At 36.9% G+C, this 12,736-nt stretch overlaps 1 protein-coding gene and 1 long non-coding RNA gene across 2 annotated transcripts in view; one reads left to right on the top strand and one right to left on the bottom strand.

The window, feature by feature from the left end:
* Positions 1-12,730, bottom strand: part of Ubr3 (Ubr3 ubiquitin ligase) — a 56,049-nt gene extending 43,319 nt beyond the window's left edge. Inside the window, exons 1-8 of the mRNA XM_081987612.1 lie at positions 11,969-12,730; positions 6,154-6,367; positions 5,844-6,096; positions 5,559-5,789; positions 3,666-3,939; positions 3,435-3,614; positions 2,461-2,687; positions 7-162 (exon numbers count right to left, since the gene is read on the bottom strand). Coding sequence (XP_081843738.1) covers positions 7-162; positions 2,461-2,687; positions 3,435-3,614; positions 3,666-3,939; positions 5,559-5,789; positions 5,844-6,096; positions 6,154-6,367; positions 11,969-12,200 — 1,767 coding nt within the window. The 5' untranslated portion in view covers positions 12,201-12,730. The remainder of the gene's footprint in view (positions 1-6; positions 163-2,460; positions 2,688-3,434; positions 3,615-3,665; positions 3,940-5,558; positions 5,790-5,843; positions 6,097-6,153; positions 6,368-11,968) is intronic.
* LOC145736810 (uncharacterized) lies at positions 9,139-10,234 on the top strand. Its single transcript, XR_014180123.1, has 2 exons — positions 9,139-9,571; positions 9,658-10,234. It is a non-coding gene; the product is annotated as an uncharacterized LOC145736810 (long non-coding RNA).
* Positions 12,731-12,736: the final 6 nt, after the last annotated feature.

Genomic DNA, 12,736 nt, shown 5'->3' with positions numbered 1-12,736 from the left:
ACTTACCTGAACTCTTAATGGATGCATGATGAGGAGCGTTAATACGGCATCGCTGCCCGGTAGAATTTCCTCAATCCTAATACCCTGTTTGACTCCTTGACACAAGAACACGGCCAGGTATCGGTGAAGGGGTAGGTGGAACGAAACCTGCATGCTGTCCTCCTGGAAATTCATTTTTATCTAAATTTATACAATTTAACATCAATGCAAAGGATAGGATTTGCATATTACGGCAGTAACTCATTGAAAAATAAATCCCAGTTGTTTAAAATAATCGGGGGTAATACCATAAGAGCTCAGATTTAGCCGGATAATTTTTGTGCTTGTCTTAGAACACTTTCTTTTTGGTGTAACTGCACGAGACCTGTTGTAACTAAATCACGAGAGCGTAGCTCGAGTGATTTTGCCAAACAGGTCGAGTTTTGTACCATAAAGAAAGTATGAGAAGACAAGCGGAAAAATTATCCTGTTCAAAATCTGCGCTCAAATGGTATTTGATAAGACAATTCCATGAATATAATCAATAATATAATAAGACTGCGACTGCCTTGTACTGGCAGAAATAAATTTTTCTGGTTCTTTTAATTTTTTGCAGTAGAACTCTATCCGAAGCGAGCCATAACCAAAACAATAAGAACAAACATCAAAATTGACAGTGCCAGCAAAAACCTCAAGGTGAGACATTGCAACAATAGAAGTGTAGTGAAAATCCGTGGAAACGATGAAATCAACAGCAAAATTTATCCGATTTTTTTATCCGCTAGCAAACTCTCTTCCTTCCTTATTAGCCGACAGCAAACCGTGTTTTGATGACGCATTTTTTGTACATTAGTGGAATTGTCACTTTCCTAATCGTAATGACAGCTTTTTTCTGAGCATAAGCGCTCCAAATCTGTGTTAAGACGATAACTGCTTTGCAAGACATTGTTTTAATGGGGCGCTCCTAGCCTTAGTATAAATTCTGGCAGCAGTTCACTGTACATGAGGCCGTTTTTGTGACAACTCGCATGATTTCATATACCTGACTATTGTTTGATCAGCAGTTGGACTGTCAAGAGACAAGTCTGAACTTACTGTCTCTTTCGGTGACACGAACTGTTCTATCCTGTTTGCTTTGTTATCACTTGCAACATCAACCGGAATGTTTAGCAATATTTACTTGTACAACTGTAGGTTTCTGTCTCATTTTAAAAACTAGGAGGAGTGATTCCAAATTAAGTTGGCAATAGTGGTCAAATGTGATTGGCCAGTTGGCGGTATGATTTACACAGCAGAAATCATAAATAAACAGGAGGCGAACTCCGTAACGATGTAGGAAATAGAAAACGCATAGAAATAGACAAGAAAGAAAATTTCTTTCTATTAACTGTTGGTACTCTCTAAGCTATTTTCTATCACATTCGGCTGACACCGTCAACAGAAAACGGGAAGCTATCGGTCCTAAAAACATTGACTAATTTTTAGTAATAAATCTAGGGCTTTTACTTGTTTCCTCGTATTCAGGGTTAATGACAAGTATCAATGACAATAATTTGAATAATTCTACGGTTTTTGCTTTCTTTCTCAGTAATTAATCATATAGGTATTTCAAAGCTTGCATTCTAAAATAGTCCGTTTTGTTCCCATTATTGTTGTTGTATTTATTCTAGTTCTGTCTTCGGTTTCTTATTAGACCATTAATATTTCTCAGTTCCTTGTAAACATGCTACCAATTGTTATGCATTTTGTTAAGGAAGTAGGATGGGACTTTAGGATGTGTTGATGGAACTCATATAGCCATAACACAACCATTCCATCATGAACCGCTTACACCTCAAAAACAACAACTAATAGATGCATTAACACTTTTACTAAAAACTCAAAAACAATGAAAGGGGGGTGCAAACACAATCAATTGGTCCCCAACCCAACCTTATTGACGCAATGTTGACACTGACGGGCCTAAAAGTTAAAAAACAAAATATTTGAATTTTAGAAGATGTAAAAAGATTGACAAATATAAAATTTCGTAGCCCCAAGTGAGATAAAATCATAGCAAGACCTCATTTGGTCTTTCTATTTTGCACAACCCGAATAGCTACGTTGAGTGCCGATCTTCGCCAATCGAAACGTAGAGAGTACCATATATTACAATAGAGAAGGGTTTTCTATGATAGCAAAGAAATTTCCTTGCTATTCGTTAGAGAGTTCGCCTTCAGGTTATGTCAAAAAATACCGGGTCGGTCACCATTTAAATTTTCAGTCATACAATCATCACTGTCCATCTGATTTTTTAGCATCCTAAAGTTTCTTGTTGCATCAGAGTCGTTTAAAGTTGTTTTTGATACTACACCACTTCTATTCAACTACGAAAAGAACCAGTGAAACCACCAAAATGCGAACGCAATTGGAATTATACCATTTGTATCCTGAAGAAAAGCAATATGCTCACTCTCCTATCTTGGTAACACTGTTACTTACCACGATCGGTCCGCGGTACATCGTGATATTCAGCCATTCGTACCATTCCTTCATGCAGGCGTTTAACACGCGCCTGGTCAAATGCGCGGTCGATTCGTCAGTCAAATGAGTGACAAGCGCCCACATCGGGTAAGCGCTGGCCTCTAGTTCGGCACTAAACGCTGCATAATATGTGTTTGGTTCGAATTCGATATGCTGATTCAGCTCCCTTTGATTCACGTTCATGCCTGTACCATAGAAACTATTAGTTAGAAAATATCACTTGGATTTTAGAGAATATAAGTTGCATCTCAGAACTTAAAAATTGTATTTCAGTATCGTAAATTTGATTTTAGAAAGCGTGAGTTGTATTTCAGTATTTTGAAAAAAGTTATTTCAATTTCAGAATTTTATTATGTTTCTTTGTTTTTATTAGTCCATTTTTAAAACGCCAACAAGAATAACTTTGTCAATGAATACCAGATTTACATCCGAACTGGCATATCTTCATTTGCTAAAACTTTTAATAATTTTGTAACAATGACAGCACAATTACCTTTCACTACAAATGTTAGTATGAAGATTTCTGATATACAACCTTAATTTTCCAAATTACAAATAACCGTGCCAAAAATCCAACTGATCTTTTCTGAAATTCAAGAAACTATTCTAAAATGCAATTTCTAAAATCAAAGTTATTATTCTAATATTGAATAACGTTTCCGAAATACAAATGATAATACTAAAATCCATCACGTGGTTTCTAAAATTCAACTGACGCTTTCTAAATTACATATGTAAATGGTGTAGAGCCGATTGCACCAACATATTCAAAGACGTCCTGGGCTAAATTTCAGTTTGACTGTGATATTTTGCACTTAACTTGTCACAGTCAAATTACAACTCAGTCTAGGTAAAGAATAAAGTGCTTTACGAAACATCGGTTTAATAAGTTGGTTGAGATGAACAACAGCAATACCAACATCTTTTCTTACCTTGAAACATGGCCAAAAAAGTGAACCACATCTCTAATAATGTGTCATCGGCCATGAATTTCAAGGCGACCGGTCTGTGCGACAGCACGTTGTTTAAATCGCTCACCAATGGCCAGTAGCAGTGGTTTTTCATTACCGATTCGGCGCAGTCAACCACGTAGTGGTGGTTCTCATCTTGGTCTGAAACAGTTCAACGATCACTATTTGTTCAATCAATCTATAAAATCTTACAGTGCAGAGTGTTTCTGATCAAAATCTTGCTCATCATACTCTTTAAGCTCACGACCATGACGTGTAAAAGATTGAGCTGTTCAGTCATTCGCAGCGCCAGACTTTCGTTACTGAACAGCTGAACGCTGACATGCACAACCCGGTTGCTTAAAGTGTCTGGATCGCCGCTATTCTCCAGCATGATGCTGATGCGACTGTAGTGGAGCACAAACGCCCTGGTAAGAGCTTCTTTGTAGTCAGGGTCCGGTAACATATTTAATAGTAGACAAACGATCTGAAATTAAAAAAAAATCAGAAGACCATTCGTCTCTGGGAAATATTGGAGTGGTAAGTAATGTAATTGAGTATTTAGGCATTCCACAAAATTAAAAATACTTTTTCCCAGACATAACCAAATTGAATGAATAAGAAATATCCAAAACTATAAAAAATTAGAGAAAAAGCCTGCGAAAAAGATTAATCTGAAAGTAAGGATATTAGATGAAAAGATAATGTAGAATTTATACTGTTTTTGCGGACTTTACCCGTGCGTCATCCCCCTGTGATTTAGAAGTTGACATGCATTATTGACTTCATCCTTGTCTATTGTTCACTTTCAGAAAGGGTGAATATCTAAGTGAATGTCTTCCAAAAAAAACATTTACTGATTAGCGCTTCTATTTCAGTCATTGTCAGTTTGAAAACCATCGAAATTTATTTGATTTGTTTACTATTAATTCTTTTCCGTTTCTTTGTGTTGTTAATCATTTATAAAGTTTTCTATTTACCACACCACCACAGTTCTTTTAAGAGCTATTGTTTCTACGCTTTTAACATTCTGTAAGTACTTTCATAATATTATTATTAATATTTTTATTTTTTTTATGTCGGCTGTCACGATCTAACCAAAATTGGCACAATTACTAACCTGTTTTGAAAAAAAAGTGGGAGTGTCTATTATGGTTTTTATTTAGCCATTTGGTTTTTCCTAAATTCAGAATTACTTACTATTACAGTATTTTTTTAGAAAATTCCTGGAAAAATTCTCCACAGACAAGCCCAGCAGTTAATTCTTAACCTTTGTGAATATTTTGAATTGGAAAAAACTAATGGAGGACCTTTAGAAGCTTTATCATCTGTTCAGGAAGAAAATAAGAAATTTTAAGACCTTACATATTCTTACTGATGTATTTTTTTTGATACTAGAAGGTTGCAGCTGCTTTGAAAATTTCCCGCAAAACTGTTTATTCGATTCGGAAAAAGCAAGCAAGTAATCTTATGATTTCCTCATCTAGAAAATGTAAATCGATATGTTATCGACGAGCCAAGACCACTGATTTATCTGAAAGCATTAATATGGACGTTCGAAATACATTATATGATATGTACAAGGATAGTATGTTAATAATAGTAAAATATATCTATTTTTGTAAGAAACATTAACGTTTCATTCTTTCCAGAGACTGAGATTTTTGGGTTGCATTATAGATTTTTCATAAAAATTTAGAACCTAAATCAAGAGCTTAAAGTTAAAGAAATACTACATATTGGTGATACATCTCTGCGAATTTAGACGGAATTTTATGATCCAAATGGAGACCTCATAAATAAAAAATGTTATTTCGGTCAAGATATTTTTGATTTGCTTTGGTGTAAGGTTGTTTTAGTGCAAATTTGCAGCCAAAGATCTCTACTTTCTGACTGACAGTACACGCAAAATTTTAAACGTGACGAAGCTTTAGACACCCCCTTTTCTGTAATATGAACACAACAGGTTTGTTGGCGAAAACTTGATTTGATTCATATGATTATAAATGACGTAGTCTTTGTGACAAACGGGTAAACTCATTCCGCGAGAACAGTACAGACATCGATAGAATGCCCAATTGAACTAAAATATTTTCATCAATGTACCTTTTGTGGAAATTCAAACTTTACGGTCCAAAACACCAGTTCCTCCAAAAAAGTTTTGTGCACTAGATCTTTTTGCAGCGAGGGACAATCCTTCAACTCATCGGAGACGTCAGGATCGTCCGGGTTGGGCAGCGACTTCAATGCTTCTTCGTAGATATGCTTGGACTCGACTAAGTACTGTGCATACTCTGTGTCAGCGTGTTCAGGAATTTCGTTCAGTACTTTGTACTTCTACAAAAAAACTCATTTTATTAGCGGTAAAACGTACAGAACCTAAGTACTTACAGTGGGGTTGGTTAGGGCCGAGGTCATAACGCGTCGCATTAGGCCTCCCATGTTATTAAAATCCAACAACATGGTGATATACGAGTCAGCTTCGCGTATAGCAACGTTGAAGCTATCCGGAGAACTGAACTCGCGCAGGTGTTGGATCAGCCTGAGAATGATCCGTGGCATCATTGCCTCGGCCACACACATCAGGTCAGTGGGGGCCGAACCTTTGCTTGATGTTTTATTAGGTCCATGTCGATCACAAAACCTGGAGAAAACCGCTCGTAACTAACCTCACTTGTTGAGATTAATCAAAACTGCATACCCAGTTTCCTTCATGACAGACGTGTCGCCGCAGTCGCAAGCTCCACCCGCTTGCGATAGAAACATGTTAAAGTCGTGCCGATGGTGGTTGCCTTTTTTGAAACACTCGGTACACAGCGACATGCAGGGGGAAATGCCGCAGGTGCGACATCTATAGGCCACGAAGTTTGGCGTCCACACTAGACCGCATGTGGTGGCGTTGTCATAAGCTCGAACTATGCAAAAAAAGAAAATTTTAGTTTAGCAAATTTTGACAGGTTATTAGAGGCTACTCTAACAAGTTTTTCATCAGTGCCAATGTTGAAAAGAGGTCAAAAATCGAGGCAAAACACATTTTTCCAAACTTGATCTTTGTTTTTCTCTGCATTTGTATGTCAATGTGCAGTACAATTTTGTAAAACACGCGCGTAGATTTTGGCTCCTCACCAAGTTATAAAAAATCTTTTTCATCGAAAAATTGTGATAAACACTCTGAGGCCTTTTTACTATCGAGCAATCTGTAAATAAATCCATTATTTTCAGAATTTGTTTTTGTGTTGTTTGCACTTGTTTTTTTATTGTTCCTATGGATAAAAGTTACCATAGATAAGAGATTATGCTGTACTAAAGTAATATTCTTATTATTGTAAAACCGGTGGCACAATCGTGTTATAATGCAATCAATCAAAAACTTAACATAAAAACATAACCATAAATAACCGGTACTGTTTTATACTGTTAACTGAAGAATAAAATTTATTTCAAAAACGGAGCGTATCTTCCCGATCACGTGTATAACTGGTTGCCTAATCCTCCAATCTAAAGAAAAACGCTATTTACAGCGGTCAGCATAAACTCCAGGCAGCTTTAACGCGAAGAAAATTAAATGAATTTTCTCTAATGCAACGTTTACTTCGCATGCATGGTTTCGTGTTGCCGATTGCAGATTGCACGGGCCATAACCCATCAGTGTGTAATATGAACTATAATGTACCAAGTTAAACGACCCTGTTACCAATAACCTAATAGGTCAAGGTTTTTGCTTTATGTGCGATACTATTTCTACATAACCTACGGATTAAAGTGCACGTGTATGCATAGATACAAGTGAGTCGGCTACCTTTTGGTAATTTGCGGGGACATTTGAAAAAAAAATTATGTTCCAAGAGATGCATTATCTAGTCCGCGTAGCCTAAATGACCCTGACAAGCGCTCTGAATTTTCGCTAAGGACGCGATTTGTTATATCACATTGCGATTTAATACGTTTTATGTGGAACGAAAAATCGGCAGGTTTTATTCGAATCGATTTCGAGCCGTTTTAATTGTATTAAATTTGCACCTTCAATTGGATTTGGATCTTTCAAAAGGTGTGTTAACATGTACACAAAAAAAAACTGTAAGCAAAAACGTAGCGCGTTGATTGAAATTGTTGCAATAAGTGTGAAATAGCGCAAGACTTGATACAACCTGAATGGTGACGGTATTCTAATATTTCTATTCAAAAAATCAAAATAAAAAAGCTGGCAACTGTGTTTTAAACATTTGAAAAACTGGTGACAAGTGGATCTAGTTAGCACCACTGTCTCAATTCTACATGTATTGGGATCTCGGTAACCGTAAGAGCTACAGAGTCGGTTAAGAGGGGAAAGTTTTAGAGAATTTTATTTCAAACTTATTTTCGGTTTCCAAATTAATTTATCTTTCTCCGTTTTCCGGAAAATTGGGAAAATGTCAGAGGCTGCATTTTAAACATTTGCTCTTTAACAAAGCCAAAGAGAGTTTTGAAACTAAAACATTATTAAGTCACTTTTTTACGTAGAACACGATGACGTAATTAGAAAAAATCTATCATTTGTTTCCCAGATATGGATGATATAACTTTGTAAATTCTTATGGCCGCCATCTTAAATTTTTGCATTTTTGGAAACCGCTTAAAAAATCCTTTTGAATGATTTATGTACTTGATGATCCTATTATTTGGTATTATTTAGTTTCTATAGGACAGAAAAAGGTTTTTTTTTATTTTTGTTATAGTTGGCCTTGGAAAATGTCGCCGCCATTATGAAAAACAAATGACAATCAGTGTGCTACAAATGCCAATCACCGCCTACTATACAAGAAAGTGCTTGTCAAAAATTCCAATATGGCGGAAATCGGAAATAGTGGTGACAGTTTGCGTTTGTTTGTATTGTGCAAATTGAGTTTTTTGAGGATTAGATGAATTTTTACGGTTTAAAATCAAGACTTGAGGTTATTGACGTAAGTTATTTTTGTTTGCTGCCGTTCATAAGTTTTTCAAGCCACATTGTAACAGCAATTCAGGAAAAAGCCCAACCGTGTCAGTTTTTTACTTTACAAAAAACCGGATCTAACTAACACTTGAAGTGAGATAATTTTACTCCAAAACTATACTCAAGGGTAGGTACAAGTGCTTTCTAGTACAGTAAACTTATTAGATACTTGTTACATGCACAGGTATGTGAGTTTCATTTTAAAGCATTCTTCATTGTGAGAGTGACAAAAATAATTTTGAATGAATGTTCTTGGTAATAACATAAGAACCATTTACCAGTTTTGCTTACCTAGTTTCAAGGATTTACAGATTGTCTTGTATTGAACAGTGTTTAAACTAGTTTGCTGTGTGTTGTACTTTCCAGGACAAATGTTCTAACCAATTTGTTTAGACTGGACTTGATTGTGTATAAAAAAGCTCTATCTATACATATCTGGATCAGGAATGAACCCTTTTTTGTTTTTTTCACTTACAACTTGCAATCAACTACAGGAAACAATAAAAAAAAAACATATTTTTTACTGCATCTGCATAGTTTGTGTATAAAACGAAAACCGCTAACGCCGCCATTAAAAGTGAACTTTTAGGCTTCCATTCCAAAAATGCAAAACATTTTTAGTGGTCAAATTAGATTACTGTTGTGTGAATATAAAATCAATACAAATTTATCTTGTGTTTATAAAAAGGAAAAATTCCTCAGTCAGGGTCACAGGCAAATACACTCTTACACGAGCCTCCGCCATCAAGTTCTTGTTTACTCGCATTAGATATTCCAAGTCATAGGGATTGCATAATTTTGCAAAAAGAAAAAAAAAAACGTTGGAACTAGATTATGACGTAACACGGTGGATAAATAAACATACATATTGAAATAGATCGCGTACAGTTAGTTAAAACTGTTGGATTTATGCAAATTGTGCGCGTGTATGTAATTCTGATACAATTTGTGAACACAGTCGAACGTAGAAAAATTAAGGGGTTAAGCGACATTAGGGGCAGGAAATCAACGAGCATGTGCACTGAATGGAATGACGATGGCCGTCAATTTATTCCAGCTGGTAGCCATCGCGGCTCAGGTTATGTAATTAAACATAATTTAAACCGGTTGCCATCGGGGCAATTAAGACCGTTCCCGCGAAATAAAGGTAATTATTTAGGGTCTGTGCTTGAGAGCGCCACTGAACTTCCTTGTAAGCAAGCTTGAAGTTGTTGAATCGTTGTAAATTTCCAGGAGCGTAAACATTTTGAAAAACCCTTATAACAGAGACCAACCGAAAAGCAACGCCCAATATGGGACCCAAGTACCCACGTGGGTACGCTACCTTCGATACCTTTTCCTTTCAGTCAGCGTACTCTCCGGCTGGTACAATGACCTTGCCAAAAAACCGGCCGGCGTTGGGTAAACAAACTCAACAAACGATGGGAGGCTTCCCATTGAATCGATTTTTGGTATCCATCATGGCGGCCGCCGTTGTTAATGGGTTCATCCCATTTTGTTATTGTTTAAACTTACTAAACAGACGCCTACGGCGACGTGCCGCCAAAAGAAAGTGGTTCCTAGGCGAACCACTTTCCCTTGTTGTCATCATTCTTTTGATGATGGTATAGGGGAACAGGTAGAAATATTTGGCAACCTATTTCTTTCTGTCCTATCCCAATTTACAGAGCTATTCACCAGGGTTCTCACTAGGGTCTCTTACCTGCTCAAAATAATCATGATTACAATTTAGATTTAAAAAGTATAAGATGATGATGCAAAATTGTACAGATTCATTTATTTTGTTTTAATAAAGGAACTAAAAATTGCAGGATGATTTTATATTTTATAACTTATTCCTTGACTTATTCTAAATAGGTATGTCTTTATCTACATAGTACATACCTCGAGACATACCTACCACTCTAAAGGTACAAAAATGTCGTTTTTTTTTGGCAATCCAAAAAAACCATTGAAAATTCTTAAAAAATAGAATAAGCATGTGGGCAAATAGGCTAACACCCTACTCCCAAGTTTAAATACTTCATAATATATCTTTAGGTAGATTTGCATCATGATTTTTGAATATAAGAAAGCTTAACCACAGAAAAACTGGAGGAAGTGAATAACCTAAACCTAACCTAACAAGAGGAATTTTTGTAAATGGTAATAACTTTAAGGGTGGATTGTAGTGATATAGGTATTTAAGGGCACCCTTGGTTAGGTTTTAATTTGACTGTGACATTTTACACATAATCTGTCACAGTCACAACCTAGTCTAGGATTTCAGTGTGGTTTTTACTAACCGATATGATTGGTAACCCAAAAATCAGGTTCAGGGGAGGGTTAAGCAGTTAATCTAAAACAATTTTAGTTCAGCTACAAAACACACAAGGATAAGAAATGTTAAAAAAGTGAAACACAAAATGGATCTCAATGATAGATGCCATCTGTTATTGAACAAACAACATAATTTTGACATAAACTATGCTGAGAGTTTTCGAGGGAGTTTTGCACTCATAACCCACTTATTTGTTAATAAGGGCTAGGTTTTTAACTGATTATAGTTAATGAAATGATATTTTGGCTGTAACATGTCCTTTTAGAAACCCACAGTCAAAACACTAACAATTCACTGTTTCTGAGAGCATTCTGCATTCAGGATTGGATCTTTCATCAGTTTTATCATCTCAATTGTAACCGAACACAGATGAACCACAGAACAAATCTTGAAACATATTTTAAAAATAGACCTAAGTAGTTATAATACAATTCAAGAGGTTTGTAGAATAATCTACTGAAAATCAGTTGTAGCTTTCAAAAAAACTTTCCCTACTTGCTGTATATTTGATTAAAAAACAGTCCTAAATCCTGGTTCCTCTTTCTTAGCCTTATTTTATGGCCTGAAGCAGGAACTAGTTGTAGCATTGTTGTGGAATGCAGCCCAAGGACAAAGATTTTTAGAGAATATCAAAACACAACACAAAACCTTCAAAAAGTTGCTAGTTGCTAGCCAAAGACTAAATCCAATAAGACAGAGTTTGAGCCAGCTCTCAAGTTTTTCATGTTGCAAAGCCATCTATCCAATTTTCACACCCCTGACCCCATAGGCTTTGATGATGATGAAAAGAAGAAACCTCCACACATAAAGGGGAAGAACGGGGAAGAAGAATTAAAAACTGACAGAAAAGTGTCTTTAGACCTGCCTAGGAGTTAAATTTTGAGTTAGGTCCTCGGTTAGGTTTTATGTCTATGTTTAAGTTGGTTTCAGGTGAGGCTCAATTGCAAAAGGGTTGCTGTGCTTAAGCTGCTTAATATTTGACTGCCAATTGAAATGTAATTAATGCCAGTAACTGTATACTAAAAATATAGCTACATTAACAATAGAAAGTTGTTAACTAGGGCTTCCTGTAAAACCAGCTGTAAGTCTGTACCCACATTTCAGTTTTCTTGTTTAAATTTGGAGGTGACTCAGTGTATTTGATGAAGGCCACTGACAAGGTTAACCCAGGACAAATGCTTGCCAATATACAGCACAAGATTGAATAATTCAGAGGCAACCCACCTGTGCTCGCAAATTCGTCGGGGGTGCGCCCCCCAGCCATAAGCCATTTGCACCAGTCGATGGTTTCCCAGTCGTCAATGGGCTTGATGGGATTGAGCAGGTTGTCAAGTACTTCTTTCAGGTGCTGGGGATAGCGTTCAGCGGCACAGTCCGCGTGGACGTAGGCGGCTGTGGCCCTCTTTCCCTTGGACATGAGCACCTTTGCCTCGAAATTATTGGACGTCGAGGCCATGTTGCCCCCCGGTTAAATTGTCATGTCACCCACGAAAATCACTCAAAAAAAAACAATCGGCGTCAAAGTGACGCACAAAAACAAACCCGCAATGAAATCACAAGCCGTTCGACATGACCGACCGATCCTGTAACAATCCCGGAACCGCACCAAAACCGTAAAAATGTCCTCGGACACGAAAAATTTACCCGAAAAATGCGAACCAGGAAATCGGACCGTCGACTGCCAGTTGCCTTGCCTACGATCGCCGTCTCGCTTTTGCTCTCTTGTACGTTCCTTCTTCACAGTTCACGTTCGAGTCATAGAACTTTACGGCAAACGAAAACGGACCTTATAGGATAGGCGCAAACGGCTTCTGCGAGCTCGAGATCTCAGCTGCTCTCAGCTGCTAAAGTTGAAAAACAACTCATCGATGTCGATTGTCGAGGAGAGACAACCAAAAAGCGAACGTAGCGAAGCAAGACAAAAGACAAGTCAGGAAGAAATATGAGAGTGGATCTGACTAGATCACCGGCTACGAGTGTTTAGTGATTATT

Source organism: Ips typographus, linkage group LG1, assembly GCF_016097725.1.
Source record: "Ips typographus isolate SLU linkage group LG1, UJ_Ityp_2.0, whole genome shotgun sequence".
NCBI classification, from domain to species: Eukaryota; Metazoa; Arthropoda; class Insecta; order Coleoptera; family Curculionidae; genus Ips; species Ips typographus.
This window is presented reverse-complemented; position numbering and strand designations above follow the sequence as displayed.